At 54.0% G+C, this 16,574-nt stretch overlaps 1 protein-coding gene across 2 annotated transcripts in view; it reads left to right on the forward strand.

Moving 5' to 3' along the window:
* Kiaa0930 (KIAA0930 ortholog) overlaps positions 1–15,699 on the forward strand; it is a 41,108-nt gene extending 25,409 nt beyond the window's left edge. For both annotated transcript variants that reach the window (XM_041671945.1, XM_041671946.1), the window contains exons 3-10: positions 3,362–3,484; positions 3,574–3,651; positions 3,915–4,016; positions 5,632–5,772; positions 6,389–6,583; positions 8,952–9,114; positions 9,956–10,114; positions 10,364–15,699. In XM_041671945.1, the coding sequence (XP_041527879.1) occupies positions 3,362–3,484; positions 3,574–3,651; positions 3,915–4,016; positions 5,632–5,772; positions 6,389–6,583; positions 8,952–9,114; positions 9,956–10,114; positions 10,364–10,404 (1,002 nt within the window). In that variant the 3' untranslated portion in view covers positions 10,405–15,699. The remainder of the gene's footprint in view (positions 1–3,361; positions 3,485–3,573; positions 3,652–3,914; positions 4,017–5,631; positions 5,773–6,388; positions 6,584–8,951; positions 9,115–9,955; positions 10,115–10,363) is intronic.
* The last annotated feature ends 875 nt before the right edge of the window (positions 15,700–16,574 follow it).

Genomic DNA, 16,574 nt, shown 5'->3' on the forward strand with positions numbered 1-16,574 from the left:
TCTGGAGACGTATGTGATGCGTGGACTGGACTAGGGCCCAGGAGTGACAGGTGGGTGAGGCAGGAGAAGCTCTGTGCACAAGCTAAATCAGAGACCCGACTGGTGGGTCCATCTGGCATCTGTTGGTTGTGGCACCAGTGAGGCAGGAACTTCCTCAGTAGGGGGACCAGCCCTGGGCTCCTTGGTCCTACCCCTTATGCCCTTCCTGTCTGGTATACCGATCGAGTCCAGCTTTCTCCCCTTGATCAGTATTACGGTTGTGGCCCGGACCCAGACATCTCTGGAACTTAGAACTTAGTCAAGGCTGAACCTCCCATTGGCTACATGTGAGGCTGGAATGTTTGGGGTGATGTGGCCACAGAGATGCCCTTGGCAGGAAGGGACAGGTGCTACAGAGCCTCTGCGTGCTGGTGATCCAGCACCGGTGCACCCTGGTCATAGGCATTGCTTTCACTCATACCTTGGGATGAAGGTCCTTGGAGCAGCAGGACTGGGAGCCCCATCTCTGTCTCCAGCCACTCCCTCCAGCCTGTCATCTCTGAGACAGGCACATGTGAGGCATTGTCTTACGGGTGGACCATGCATGGCGATTCTGGGAGAGGGGGTCAGGCCAGTGTGCACTGTTGAGCGGCCAGGTCGAGAGGAAAGCAGGATGATTAGTTGATGGCATCTGGGTGGAAGAGAAGTAAGCAAGAAGACTCCTTGAGAGAAGCAGCCCTGGGCCCAGATGGAGATGTCTACAGCAGGAGGGTCCCTGGGGTTGTTCTGAGACGCTCTTGAACGTTTTAATGGGTGTTGAGGTCAGTGGAGGCAGCCCGAATCTATCAGGCCTGCTGAAGAACAGTGAGCCCAAGGCTGGCTCTCGGCTCCGAAAGCACAGCAGTGACCCCAGCTGCTCCTGCCTTTGGGAAGCCCTCAGCGGGCAGACAGACAGCATCGTGTAGTGGCAGTCACAAAAGAGGTGACATCTGTGTCCAGGATTGCAGGGCAGCTGCCGACTGGAGACACACCCCGGGGCTGGTATAGCACCTGCGTGGTAGACTAGGGTTGTGTGCACATTTGGCCCAGTTTGTAACATAGTGCCAGGTGCGCACCTGACCTCAGGGCCATATGTGCAGGGGAGTGACACCAAGAGTAACCGTAGTTTGCTGCTCAGATGGCTTCGCATAGGTGTTGGAAAGTAGGGACCCCCCCCCCACACACACACACATATCCTCTTTGTGCTTGGTTGGCCTCCTGCACCTCTACATGGGTCCCAGGAAGGGCTGACTGGTGGTGTCTGGCACAGGGTTTGGAGGACCAAGTCTAGGGTCAGGCAAGACTCAAGTCCATCCAGTCTGGACATCTTTTCCAACCTGGCAGTCTGCAGTGTGACCTGTAAGGGGCAGGCTGTGGATATACCCAGGAACCCCAACATACCAAGAAGTAGAAGCCAGGGCTGCCGAGATGTGGACGCTAGCACCTGCGCACTAGAAGTGTTCTGCGGCAAGCACCGCACTGCCTCCCTCCCTTTCCCAGCCTGCTCATGCCGGTTGTCATGGCAACCAGCTAGGCTCCCTGCCTAACTGAGGAGGGTGGGTGGTCAGAGCCAGACCTGCAGTGTGGGTGGGCATAGGGCTGAGTTCTTACACCCTGCTTCAGGATCACCATGGGGGTTTGGATCTGGTTTCCCCAGTGTGCCCTAGATTTTCTGCACAGTCTTGTTATGCCACCCCTGTTCTCAGCAGCCCATTTTGTCTTTGGCACTGATGAGCACTGGCATCTGTTTGTGTCCTCATCTATGCTGGTGGCCTCCTGTTGACATCCTCGGCGATCCTGGGGTAGAGATTACCCCAAACCTACTTAGAAACCAGAACTCGGGAGCAGCGAGGGTGTTTCTCTGGTCCTACAGTGTTTAGTCTTATATTTACTCTTTTGGGGTGTGTGTGTGTGTGTGTGTGTGTGTGTGTGTGTGTGTGTGTGTATCTCACTATATATGGCCTGGAACTCTATGTAGACCAGTCTTATATTTTCTTTTGGTAGCTTTTCTTGTGTGTGTGTGTGTGTGTTACTATGTAGCTTCGTCTGGCCTGGGATTCTGTATAGGCCAGGTCTCAAACTCAGAGATCTGCCTGCCTCTGCCTCCTGAGTCCTAGGATTAAAGATGGGTACCACCACATCCAGCTGGTAGCCTTTCTTGATTGTCATGTACATGCAAGGGTGTCTGGGTTGATGACCTTCTATGTGTGTGAGTGCTAGGGTCACCAGCCTTCAAGATCCAGAGATCCAACATGACTAGTATGCTCAAGGGACCTTGGCCTCCAGCCGCTCCCTCCCTGGGCTCAGCTGGACTTTCGCCACGGGTGGTTTTCCCCACCCTGAGCTAATGTGTGGCGCTGCAGTGTATCCTCTGGCTGCTTCTCAGTCCTTTACTCGGGAGCATGCCTGTTGACATAGGCGGCTGTAATTTTACTCGGGAGCATGCCTGTTGACATAGGCGGCTGTAATTTTTCAGTTTGGTTGTTGGGTGCTGTTGCTTGACTGTTCCCACCACCTGCTTGCTCCGCTGTGGGTGGGTGTCTGAGTGTTCCCTGCGTGTTCTAGTGACACATGAGCTACCCGTTCCGTTAGCCTGCTGACCTAACACAGGAGTGCAGTTGCGCTGTGGGTGTTCCCCACCCCGTGCTGAGCCAGTGGCACTGAACACCTGCCTGTGTGGCTTCTCCAGCCGGACAGTAAACAAGATGGGTGCCAAGCATGGAACAGTCAAGCAGGCAGTGGAGTGAGACAAGGCAGACAGTGTGGTGGCTCCTAGCTCGGAGTCGGGGTGATGTCCACAGCCACATGGACTATGGGAGACAAGAGCCCCACCCCTGTAGCACCCCTACAAGTAACCCCAGAGCTGCCCAGCAGAAGGTGACTGTTGCCTCTTGGAGCTGACCCTATAGGAACCCACCTGGGCCTACTTAGGATCTGGGCTCAGGACCCCTAGGGACAGCTTGCTTTCAAACCTGCTTTTGATGTCTTCTGCCTCTTCTGCCTGGAGTAGGGGTAGATGGGGCTCTGCTCTCTCTTTGATGAGTGTGTGGTATGTCTTCATCATCAGTTACGGTGGGATTAATGGTTCCTTTCTTGCAGATAAAAGGTTAGTAATTTGTAAAACATGTAGACTAGCCTCTGCTGCCCCCTGTGAGCCCAGTAGATGTCACTGTTACTGGGAACTTGGGAAATACGATGTCATAATTATAGAGAACTGGGGCTGGAAAGGAAGAAGAGTGGGCACTAGGGATGGGGTCTTTGTATGTTACCGTCTGCCTGGCACAGCAGTCAGGGAGTGGAGGCCCCGGTGGGCCCTAGGGTCTCACTCCATCCTGTGCTACAGGCCGAGGCCGAGCCTGAGGTGGAGGTGGAAGTATACCGGAGGGACTCCAAGAAGCTTCCAGGCCTGGGAGACCCTGACATCGACTGGGAAGAGAGTGTCTGCCTGAACCTCATCCTGCAGAAGGTATGGGGTGGGTGGTGATGGCTGATCATGGGTCTGGGAGACAGCAAGCCCCTGCCCCCCACAACACACATTACTGCATTCTCTTCTAGCTGGACTATATGGTGACCTGTGCTGTGTGCACACGTGCTGATGGAGGTGACATCCACATTCACAGGAAGAAATCCCAGGTGAGCCCCACCTCCCACTAGCTAGCTGTCCATACTCTCTAACTACCCGTTGCCTCTTCTAGTAAGACATCCCCCTTTCATGTTCCCTTCCCCGAGGTGAGGGGTTGACTCTAGGAGTCTCATCGTATGTATGCACCCGGCCTTCCCCATGGCTCCTGAAGAGGACATTCCCGGCTCTGAGCAGTGTGGTCTCCCAGCCGTATCTGAGATCACTTTTCCGTTGAGGCCGCCTTCTCAGCCCTTTCCTCCTGCTTCCCTTTTAGCAAGTGTTTGCATCCCCCAGCAAACACCCCATGGACAGCAAAGGAGAAGAGTCCAAGATGAGCTACCCCAACATCTTCTTCATGATTGACAGCTTCGAGGAGGTAAGTGCTCACCGCTGGCCACGTTCCCCTTCCTCTCCTCTTGGGGATCAGATGGGATGTCAGGCTGAGGACCTGCAAAGCCTCCCAGGAGATGTTGGTAGCAGGAGCAGGGGATGGTCACGGTGACAGCCAGTGGGGCTCCCCTCTTCACAGTGATTGACGTAGAAGTGCATTCTCCCTGCTATGGGCCTTGGTTTAGTCATCTGTAAAGCGGGTGTGACTCCGAGCGCGAGTGCAATCACAGTGAGTGCTGCCTGACAAGGAGTCATCCTCTGGTGCTCTGTGAGTGACTGCCTCTACCCTGTCAGTTCTATGGCCAAGCTTTTGTTTCAAGATTGGTAAAATGTGCTCCAGACACGTTAGCTCACCCGTACTGGGAGGAGCGGAGGAGGGAGCTGCCATTCCACTTCCTGCTTGTTTGCCAAGGCTGATGGTGGAGAGTTTGTGTGTGTGCGTGTGTGTGCGTGTGTGTGCGCGTGCTTGCCCAGAATCAGCCACGATTTTCTTGGAAGGCCCATGAAGTTGGGCATGCCTTTCAAGGTCCCCTTGGGCTCTGATGGTGTCTGAAAATACCCAAAGCACAGGAAGGAGATGGGGCCTCCCTGGGCTCACACTGCACGCGCATTTGCCCAGAGTCTCTCATCTGGAAGCTCATGTCTAACCGGCAGCTATTAGGAACAGCAGTTCAGGAATGTGGCAGGGTGTGGTCACACTGCCTGTGTTTGGGTGGTATTCTCCCAGGAAGGCAGTCACAATTAGTCACATTAGCTTGGACAGCCAAGCTCAGAAGAAGGTGGGCTGGACCAAGCTGTGATGAAGGAGGTCCCCAAGTGTCCCTAGAGTCCTTGTAACTTTAACTCAGCATTAGGAAGTCAGATAAGGGTCTTGCTGGTGGTTCAGCTTGGGGTGGAGTATGTTCCTACCTATGGCAAGGATTGGAGGTGGAACGGTGGACGGCGGGTGGCTGTGCACAGGTAGGATTGGAGGGGAGATGGTGGACGGCGGGTGGCTGTGCACAGGTAGGATTGGAGGGGAGATGGTGGACAGCAGGTGGCTGTGCACAGGTAGGATTGGAGGTGGGACGGTGGACGGCGGGTGGCTGTGCACAGGTAGGATTGGAGGGGAGATGGTGGACAGCAGGTGGCTGTGCACAGGTAGGATTGGAGGTGGGACGGTGGACGACGGGTGGCTGTGCACAGGTAGGATTGGAGGTGGGACGGTGGACGGCGGGTGGCTGTGCACAGGTAGGATTGGAGGTGGGACGGTGGACGGCGGGTGGCTGTGCACAGGTAGTTTGGCCTCTTCTCAGCGTCCTCTTCTGTAAAATTGAACCCCCTTTGTTTTTGTTCTTTCCTGTCCGTCCTTCCTTTCTCCTCCCCGATTCCCTTCCTCCTTTTCTTCCCCATCTTCCCTGTCTTGAGACACACTGTCCCTGTCCACCCCAGGCTGAGCTCAAAATACTGATCCTTCTGCCTCAGCCTCTGTAGTGCTAGGATTACAGCCTGCCCCATACTCAGTGATTTCAGCAGTCCTCCCGGCAGCCGGGTCGGGGGATGGTGTGGGTGGTGGCGCTGATGTTTGTTTGATATCCCCATTTCTTCCTCCCCACCCTCAGGTGTTCAGCGACATGACCGTGGGGGAAGGAGAGATGGTCTGTGTTGAGCTGGTGGCTAGCGACAAGACTAACACGTTCCAGGGTGTCATCTTTCAGGGGTCCATCCGCTACGAGGCGCTCAAGAAGGTGTACGACAACCGCGTGAGTGCAGGGCTGCGGGGGGGGGGGGGGTCCTGACCCTTCTTTCCTCACATGTCCCCCCAGGCCTGCTTTGCTGAGACCACCCCACAGCAGGGGGGTCCTGACCCTTCTTTCCTCACATGTCCCCCCCAGGCCTGCTTTGCTGAGACCACCCCACAGCAGGGCATCCGCTCCTCTGGGGCCCACAGTCTCTCCCTTCTGTCATGTTCTTCATCCCGGTCCACCTGTGTCTGTCTGAGGTGCGGGAGGGGGACTTCTCCTCCCACCCATGTCCCTGTGAGGTGCCAGCCAGTTGGTAAGGGATACTCACCCTAGTACTGGGGACACGCCCAGAATTGACCCCTGAGTAGTTTAGCAGGGACAGGAGTCCAGATGGACAGGCCACTCTCCTGCAGCTGGTGCTGTCTGGCCTGGGGTGAGTGCCCTGGTCAGTAGTGTGAGCGTTCAGGGCAGTGAGAACAGCCTTGGCCAGGGATCTGGAACACATGCCTGTTTGTTGGGCTCCCTGGCTTCCCTGTGGCTCAGACTCCCTCAAGATGGCCTCAGAGAAGGTAATACTGGCTGCTGTGTCTCTAGAGGGAGGGCCTGTGAAACTAACTGTTCCCACCTACCACAGGTGAGTGTGGCGGCCCGCATGGCCCAGAAGATGTCATTTGGCTTCTACAAGTACAACAACATGGAGTTTGTGCGCATGAAGGGGCCTCAGGGCAAGGGCCATGCTGAGATGGCAGTCAGTCGCGTGTCTACAGGCGACACATCCCCCTGTGGGACCGAAGAAGACTCAAGCCCAGCTTCGCCCATGCATGAGCGGGTAAGGGCTGCGCACTGCGGGAGGGACCTCCTGTCCCTTGGATTCTCTTCCCATGGCTCGTTCACCCCACAGCTCCCAGGTGAGGGAGCCCCCTCCACTGCTGATGAGGAACCTGAGGCCCTCAGAGGGGAGGTTCATACCCAGGCTGAGGTTGATTCTGCTTCCCTGAGCTGCTCTTCCCCGAGGCTGAGTCCCCAGGTCCCTAGGTCCAGGAAGAGAAAAAAGTTGACTAGGAAGTAGGCCTGGTGCCTGCCTCCTGGATCTGCTGGTCAGCCATGACCACACAGCCTTTCTGCCGTGAGCCAATAGGATGAGGAGGGGCGGAATCCTGGGTTGTCCCACAAGGACAGCCAGCAAGCACAAGGCTCGCTCTGGGCCTGGTCGTTTGTTATTCAGTCTGTTAACAGGGTACTCAATCTGTTAGCAGTATTCCCCGACAGGCGTAAGGATGCTGTCTGGGGTGCTGCCCCTGCCGCAGCTCTGAGGGCTCAGCATAGGGCCTCAACTCTTGCTTCCTTTGAGCTCTCTCAGTCCTCAGTGGGGAGCTGATGTCAGTGGCCATAGAGACCCCAGGCTCAGGCACGAGAAAGGCTCTGCCCATGGAATCAGAGCTGGGTGAGTGAGTCAGCCCTTGTCCAAGAGACCCAGGGCTCTGCTGCTCATGTGACCTTGGATGAGTCCCTTCCTTCCCTATGCTTCTGTTTCTCACTGGGCAGTGAGGGGTTTCCAGGAGCACTACTCATGCCTTATGTGGGGCTTGCCCCTGTGAAGTGTCCCAAGTGGCAGCCACAGTGGTTACTGTCTACAGTTGATGGGAGGAGACTTTCAAGAGCAGACAGTGCCTTCCCGACTGCTGTTTGCATTAGTTCCTGGGTGCCTCTTTTTCTTTCTTTTGGAATCTTCTATAATTAGTGTGTTTTATAAGCCAAACAAAGCCAAGTATGCTGGGATTTTGTGAAGTGTTGAACCTCAGGCAGGAGACCTCTCGTCTTTTTGGAATGGAGGTAGCTTGGACTCCGAGCTTCCAGGTGACAGCCTGATTCTGCCCAGTTCTGTTGCACTTGGACACTGAAAGGTGTGTGTGCACAGGTGTGCAGATATGGGCCCAGCTGGGCAACTCTGGGTGCCCACAGATGACCCACCCAAGCCTTGATCATCCCACCTACCAAGTGGGAGTGGCCATGAGGGATGAGATGGCCCCTAGCCATGCCCTTCATAGCAGGGAGGTGTGGACCCCTGGGGAGGAGTCGTGAGGTCACCACAGGACTCAAGTCCACTGCCCATGTACACACTGTTGCTTGTCTTCTTGTCCTTAGGGGTCACTTGTAACCAGTGTTCAAGAAATGCAGACTTGTGTGTATTGTGGTTTCTGGTATTTGTTTTGTTTTTATCTTTTAAAACCTTCCCTGACTTGAGGGAGGACCGTCTGGAGCCCAGCAGCCGCCGGGACTTTGGTGGATGTCGGAGCTATGACGAGGAGGCTGATGGGGCCCCGAAGTCTGGGTCCCAGCTCATCTTGCTGCTCTGATTCTTGTTTGCGTGGGGAGGAGGGAGGGGATGGGCCAAGTTCCCTATGCCTGGAACGCCCTTCCCCCCCTTCTTCACCTGGCGAACTCCTACTCGTCCTTCAAGACCCAGCTCACGCAGCACCTCCTCCAGGAAGCCTACTCTGATTTCACAGGCTGTCTGTCCCTCCTTCCACTGTTCCTTCCATGTCCTGTGCTTCCCTTTCTCTGTCTCAGTGACCAGCATGCAGTCTGTGAATGTCACTTGAGTCTGTCACCCCCAGCAGACTGTGAGCTCCTTGAGGGCAGGGGATCTCTGTCTTGTGCCTGTCTGTGCCCACCTTACCTCCAAGTGAGTGTGGAGAATGTTGGTGGCTGGGACTGAATGTGCTTGGAAGGGAGGAGAGGAGACACGGGGCAGAAAGCTGCTCGGTCTGGCGCTTGTGAGAGGGAAAGGTCCAGGGGGCGACTGGGCGTAGTCCCAGTGGCTTTAGGCAGGTCAAGGTGGCCGTTTGTGGGCCTTACCTGCTTGGATGTGAGATGGGCCCATGCAACATGGCAGTGCTTAAACCACACCCCGCAGCCCATCACCCGGCATTTGTCTTGAGATGTGGAAGTGAGGCCCCTCTGTCAGTGTTGGTGGCAGTCTGCTCCCTCCTTAGGCAGGTCCGGCTGCTGTGTGTGTGGCGAGCCCCCAGTGCCCAGCATCCCCCTCATCTAGGGCAGATGGCCCTCAGGCCATGGTCAGGGTCAGCAGCTATAACTACAGCCCCTGCTTGGGCTGGCTTTGATCCAGGTGGCTTTGGGGTCTCATGGCAGGGTCTGCTCCTGCTACACTTGTGACTTGGGCTCCTTGTTCCCAGGTGACCTCCTTTAGCACGCCGCCCACCCCGGAGCGAAACAACCGGCCCACCTTCTTCTCTCCGTCCCTCAAGAGGAAGGTGCCCCGGAACCGCATCGCGGAGATGAAGAAGTCACACTCGGCCAACGACAGTGAGGAGTTCTTCAGAGAGGACGACAGTGGAGGTGGCTAATGGTCCCTGCTCTGGCTGTGTCCTGTGCCTCCACCCCTCACCCAGTGTCGCTTAGAGAGCCGCATCAGGGGTAGAGTGCTGGCCCCAGGGCTGCGGTGAAGCTATGTGTAGATTGGGGGTCTGCATCTGAGCCCTGTTTTCACCCAGCTCATATTCAGAGGCTCTGGAACTTTCCGCTGACCTGGGTGCATACAAGGACTGTCTTGTTCTTCCTCTTCTGCTTCCTGGGCTAGCTCTCCTCATTCTAGAAACTTCTGTCCTGGGTGACCCGCAGGGTTTCTCTGTTACCTCTCGTGGTTTCCCGTGAGTCACGCTGACTCCCAGATCCTTCCTGTGGCCCCACCAATGACCTTCTGCCCAGAGGTCCCTGAAACCCTTGGTCCACCCACTCATCTGCTCTGTGTGCACAACCCCCTCCCCAGTGGTCAGTCACTGCCGGGGACTTGTACAGCCTGGAACGGGACTCTTCAGTCTTGGACCAGGAATGCTGGGGGTTGGTGGGTAAACTGGCCACTCCATCAGTTCTGGAGAAAATGGGGTTCAGGTAACAGGGGTGGGGGAAATGCCTAGCATCCCTCGTGAGCTGGTACCACGTCAGTTCTATGTTGTAGTGAGTGGCTGGAAGAGAAAAGACTTTACCAGGGTGAACCGTGAGTGCTTTCCAGGCCTGGCAGATGGGGGTGTGAGGGCCTGGAGCAGGGCGTTGGGGGTGTGGACATTGGTGGGGAGCATCTGTGAGTGTGGCATCAGTCCAGTGAGGCATAGGTCTCGTTAACCCTCCCCCACGCTCCCTGGCACAGACTGGGAGGCTGACCTGCCCTTCTTCCCTGCAGCTGACCTGCACAATGCCACCAACCTGCGGTCTCGATCCCTGTCGGGCACAGGACGGTCCCTGGTTGGGTCCTGGCTGAAGCTGAACAGAGCTGATGGAAACTTCCTTCTCTATGCACACTTGACCTACGTCACCTTGCCACTACATCGGATCTTAACAGGTACGTGAAGGCAGAGCCCTCCATGGCTTCCCTGCCCAGCTTTAGTGGGTTGTAGTTCCCATAGCCAGTGGCTTCCCTCCACGTGTCCCTGATGTCCTCACTGGCCCCTCTTCGAGTGGTCATGGGAGTGCAGGGTGGTGTTGGTATTTGGAGCCTGTGAGGCATGATCAGAGATGGTGGGTGTACAGGACAGCTGTGGCTCTCTCCCAAGAGTGTCCTCACCCTGCCTGCCCCCTCCTGTCATCCTAGACATCCTGGAAGTACGACAGAAACCCATCTTGATGACCTAGTGTGTGTGGAGCCTGCACGGAGCCCCGGCCCCGCCTGGCCCTGGGAATGCTGCCAAGTGCCTACCTGTCACCACCACGGGGGTCTTCTGTGACAAGCCAGCGCTGGAGCTACAGCCAGGCAGGGCCACTCGACTCCTGGGGCCAGGGCCGACTCCATGAACACCAGCCCAAACTGAAGTGCCTCGCCCTCCTCCTCTGCTGGCTCTGCTCTCACCCTGTCCTACACTCGGCCCCCTCAGCCCATCTCTGGAGAGTCTTCTGCTCCCAGAGGGCCAGAGACACCAAGAGGTCATAGAGAGCATGAGGGGCTGCCAGTTTCCAGAATGTTCTTAGACCTCCCGACCTCACCTCCCGTCCCCCTGCTGGGGCTCTGTGCCAGGCCACTGTCCACGCATCCTACACAAAGCCAGTTGAAGATTTTGTAAAGCAGTACTGACAAACTTCAGCTCGCGAGTCAGCCCCAACTTGCTCCCCCACAGTTACTTGCTGCAGTGGGTTCCAGCTGGGAGTCAGGGGACATGAGCTGTTTGTCGGCTGGGAATACCTCGCCCCATGCCCAGCTCAGAATGGGTCTCAAGCTCCAGCTGGGCAGACAGGCCCGATCCCCCAGAACGGCCTTCGCTTCCATCCAAAGAACACCGCCAACACACACACCTCTGACCCCGGGACGCAGATTTTGGTTCTGAAGCAATGTGGGAGGGAACTTGCGCTGAGGATGTCTGATGGGGACAGGGATTGGAATCCTCACAGGAAGGTGTCAGGTAGAACCACCCTGGGGCCAGAGCTCAGAGCGAGGCTGGTGCTGTCCTTTCTGCCCCGTGCTTGGTCAGCATGCTGGTCTTGTCCTCAGCCTGGCTTCCTAAGCAGAGGAGCAGACATTGTCCTCAGTGAGTGCAAATGGCCACAGGCCAGCCGCCCAGGGCTCCCCTGGCAGTGTGCTCTAGCTCAGGCCTCCACTACCCAACTGGAATGAACTGGAAGCTGGGCCCTGTAGTCGTTGGGTTTAGTGTCCCAGGTTCCGGAGAACTCAGCTGTGTATGTAGAGCTTGGCTCCTCTGGGCTGTAAAGCAGGCACAGGAGCACGGCTCCATTCCTTGGTCTCTGGGAGTGGGGACTACTTTGGGGCTTTCCCTAGATTTTGTATGTTGTTATTAAAAGCGAGCTATTGCATTTCATTCTGCCTCAGTTTGCCCACCTGTAAAATGGGGCTGATACCACCTACCTCACTGAAGTCTCCAGGGTTCAAGTGCATGGCTGAGTCTGGGCTAGACCACATGTCATTCTGCACAGCTCAGGCTGGGTCTTAGGAGTGGGTGTTAGGCGGCCTGCTCTGAAATAACTCCTTCCAAAGGGATGAGTAGTGGGTGAGTTTACACACTGATCTGCTGGAGCCTGGGGTCACGTTCTAATCTAACCATTGAAGCAGACTCCCAGCCTGCCCTAGAATGCAGAGTACCTCAGGTCTATGAGTGTGGTCCTGCAGTCTAGCATAACCATTTCTTCTGCAGATCCCATGAATGCCGATCCCATGTTTGTTTCTAGGGAGGTCATAGCATCCTGCCACTTCAGGACCCAGCCATTCTGGTGGTCTGTACACTCTGAACTTGCTATCTTGGGGGAAACAGAGCCAGGTGTGTCTTCTGTGGAAGACTGGGAGAGTCCTAGACCCACGGCAATCCCATGGCTTCTCTTTTCTGGCCTCACTCCCCCAGAGCTCAGCCGTGCTCTCTTGGCTGGGCTTGGGCAAGGCTGGCTTCTCAAAGCTGGGGTAACTGTGACAAGTGCTTCCCAGGCCATAGGAAAGTACAGAGTCTGTGTCATGCAACTTGGCTCTGTGCGGCACACAGAAATAACTGATATCCGCAGGCCCATTTCTAATGCTTCGGCACCACCATCCCTTTGTAGGAGGAAAGCACCCCAGAGAGTCTGAGCGAATTCAAAACTGAACCATGAGGAACAGTGGAAGGAGGCAAGCTTGTTCTGAGCCCCAGTCGCTGGGTACACAGCCAGACATTTGGTCAACCTTCAGCTTTCTCCAAAGGGCACTTTTGAGTTGCAAGCATGTTCAGAAGCTCTTGAAAACTGGGATAGAAGTCTGATGTTTACTTTTTCAAATAGCTGACATTGGTGGGCCAGACATGGTGGCACGTGTCTACAAATCACAATCCTGAGGCTGAGGGAGGACAGAGTTCTCAGCCAGCCTAGGCTACGTAGCAAGACCCCGTCTCAAAGTTTGAGAGTGACAAATGGCAGACGCACCCCCCAGAATCCTGGAGTTGATAGTTTGGCTTCTGAGGCCATCTTTAATTTTTTCCTGGGAACATGCCTGTCCTCATTCAACGTATTAGGACAATAAGGAGAAAGCGCTGTTCACTTTGCGTCCCTGTTTCTTCAGGCAATGTCCACCTTACCTCCTGAGATCTTGCTGGAATCCCAGCTGCCTCCACAAAGGCAGCCCAGGCTCATTTCCACTCCAAAAGCTTATTATTTAAAACATAAGCGAAAAATAAAATAAGCCAGGTGTGGTGGCACATGCCTTTAATCCCAGCACTTTGAAGGCAGAAGTAGGTGGATTTCTATGACTTCAAGGACAGCCTGGTCTATGTAGTGAGTTCAGGACAGCTAGGGCTACATAGTGAGACCCGGTCTCAAACAAAATATTTTCATTAAAAGGCACTCCAGCCCCTGTGTAGTGGGCCTATTTTACTAACTATATCTTTTTTTTTCTGGCAGTGTCATAAGTTTTAAGTTTTGCCCAAAACTCTGGATATAATGAGTTTTGATGATTTAGTCCAGTCCAGCTTCAAGATCCAAGTATCTTGGTAGCACATGGTTTCTCTGTTCAGGCTCACTCTCACCTCTGGATGGAGCTACCCTGAAAAGTAAATATAGGACCCAAAAGGACTAAGGGCTCTAAGGACACGAGCACGCAAGTGCCATGGGATGCGTCCCAGAAGTCACTAGCCCTGGCATCACCTGGATGGGCCTCAAGACCAAGTGTACAGATCTTAAGCTTGAACAGAAGTAGCCTTTTGGGGCATCTGTAATGGCCCTCCTGGGAAGTAGCCAAAATGCCTGTCCCTCTAGGTGAGGAGTGGCAGTACCTGAAAGGCCTTCACCGATGGGATTGTTGACATGGGCCTCCAGGCCTCTGCTTGCAACACCACACCAAGCTAAGTGACCTGACAAACCCGTAGCTGGGGTAGGGATCTGAGATCTGCGGCAGATATATTCCCGGAAGTGGAGGAAGCCATGGCCTGCTGACAGTTTGTGTTTACGGGTTTCTGTTTCCAAGGCTGTATGATTTCATGGTTCTTTGAGACACTGCCTTGCATTTCAGAGACATTTAAACTGTGTTTTCTTAGAAGTGCCCCCGACCTGTACCTGATTCTTTTAATAATACATGTTTCAGGTTAAGACAGACCATTAGCTACCAATAGGGTTTGTTTTGGTTTTGAGACAGTGTCTACATAGCCCAGGCTGGTTTCAAACTTCCTGTATTAGCAAAGGATGACCTCGATCTAACAGCTTTCTGCCTCCACCTCCACGTGCTGGGATTCCAGGCTTGCACCACTGTGCCTGGTGTTATGCAGTGTTGGTGGAACCTAGGGCTTTGTGCCCCTGGGCAGGCTCTCTTATCTGCTGGACTGCACCCCTCGGCCCTTTCTTAGCTTCTTTTGACTTCAGCCCCTTACTTTGTGTAGGTCAGGACACTTAGATGCAAATAGTAAATTTCCCTCTTCCAAAATTATCATAGGAGTAATTAAATGAATTCAGCAAAGCCATGAGTATATGAGCGTGTTAGTGTGGGGACTAACCCAACAGAATGCCTCTCAAGGGCTCTCAGGAGGCTTTGTGGCGGCTGTTGATTTTGCTTTATGACTTCCTGGTTCTTTGAGACACTGCTTTGCATTTAGAGACATTTAAAATGTTTTCTTACAAGTGCCCCCGACCTGTACCTGTTTCTTTTAATAATATCCATTTCAGGTTAAGACAAGACACTATAGCAAGTCAAGGGAATGGCCTTGATTTGCTGCAAGCATTGCCACAAGATACTGTTCTGAAATGGTTCCAGCTGGGGTTGACAGGCCACTCCATGCACTGGCTGTCCTGCTGGCTGCTGGTCTGTGAAGACCCTGTGAGGGGGGACAGTGACCATCCTGGCCAGAGGTGTAGGCATTTCCAAAGCTGATCACATTTGCCTTTTGGGCTCAATTCTGTGCTCCTATGAAATATACCCTGGCAGTGTTTGGACAGAAACCTCCCAAGCTTTTCTAAGAAAATCCCATAAAAACCCTTATATTAGTGGGAAGACAACTGGAATAGAAGCTGGGAACCTAGGGAGTTTAGGAAAGATCCCGGCAGGGACCATACTGTTCCTGTGGCCCAGCACCTCTGTGTCGGAGGGCTGCTGAGCAGGCACCTGCAGTCATCACAGGTTGAAAATATCACAGCTACATTTCATGCATAGGAAACATGCCAAATGGCTTCCTTATGTCACAAGGAATTGGGCCTAATATACTATATACATTGGAGATGGGAACTGCAGTGGAGGACGGGGTTCTGACAGGACATAGTAAGGAATCAGCTGCTACCCTAGAAACACAGGACCAGAATTTTCTTTTTTTTTTTTTTTTTTTGGTTTTTTCGAGACAGGGTTTCTCTGTGGCTTTGGAGCCTGTCCTGGAACTAGCTCTGTAGACCAGGCTGGCCTCGAACTCACAGAGATCCGCCTGCCTCTGCCTCCCGAGTGCTGGGATTAAAGGCGTGCGCCACCACTGCCCGGCAGGACCAGAATTTTCTGAATTGGTATCTCCAACTTGAAGGTGGTGGGAAGGAGGCGTCGGCTTAGCAGGTTGCTATCCACATCAACCCCTGGGTAGCCTCCCTCAGGAGATGCTTGGGAAGGCAGTTCTGCAAATCCATACCTTTTAGGAGCACCTGTCAGCCCTAGGTTGGAAGAAAATTCTCCCTGAAAAGGACAACCTTGCAGAACATATGGAAAAAAGAGCAATGTAAAATAATGCACTCCTTGTAGCTCATTGTATATACCATGTCACCTGGAAACATCGGACTTTGTGCTTGTTAAAGGTGACAGAAAGCTGGGAGAGGAAGGGGAAGCGTGCTTGGGGGGTGGGCGATGAAGGAAAGGGCCCTGATCTTACACTGTCACTCACTTGCCTCCTACAGCCTCATGTAAGCCAGCGGGCTATCAAGACTCTTCTTTATGTGGATGGCTCTTTCATTTTGGAATTTGACTTTAATAAAGCAATTAGGTTGCTCAGTTTGAAATAACCATTGTTTCTGGTGAGCTTTGATTATATTTTGAATAAACAATTTTACTCCAGATTTAAGCCAATTCCAGAAACCACTGAAGTTGAGTGATTCAAGGGGTACACTGGAAAGGGCCATGTAGACCTGACCCCTCAGCAAGCCATGTCACAAAACCCAGAGCCTGAGGCTTTTCAAAGGTAAACCTAGTACACCCATCCCTTCAGGGTCCCTGACAATGACATTAGACAAGGACATGCAGTTCTGGGAATGCTGGTGCTCACTGCCATTTCCTCTTGGGATGTGCTCATGGGTATTTCATTTCATGGCCATACCTGGAATGACGGGGGGGGGGGGGGGGGGGCACTTGCCAGCCAGTGGAGCTCAAGCACGGCTGTGCACCAGTCCTGTTCACACATGGTGTGATTGTACAAACCACTAACTATATCAAATAAAGACTTAGTCCAAGGTCTGCTTCAGAGGTTTTAGGATGGTAGCCCCCAAAGGTGTCAGTTCTACAAAGTCTGTGGGAGCCCCAGGGCCACACTGGGAACCCACACCAGATCAGCCAGTCTCCCCAATGACTCAGGTACAATCTTACCCTTCAGGAGGCACCTGTCACTTAGGAATCTCAGCTCAGAACCCTGGGGATTTCAGAATCTGAACACAGCTCTAACACATCACTGAATGGACTAGAATTCAGTGTTACTTCTGTAGAAGGCTACCCCTCCCCCCCAGCTCTAGTCTGAGGCTGGACACTGCCCAGCACAAGACTCTGTACCCCACTGTAATTCAATGCAGGCTGCTCGTCAGCTCTCCTTGGCAGCCCCCACTTCAGAGATGTTTCTGTACACTACCACCATGAGCTTCTTCTTCCACTGATCTGCCAAGAGTATCAC

Source organism: Microtus oregoni, unplaced genomic scaffold (genome assembly GCF_018167655.1).
Source record: "Microtus oregoni isolate MIOR12 unplaced genomic scaffold, Mior012 000022F_ref0000154, whole genome shotgun sequence".
Taxonomy (NCBI): Eukaryota; Metazoa; Chordata; class Mammalia; order Rodentia; family Cricetidae; genus Microtus; species Microtus oregoni.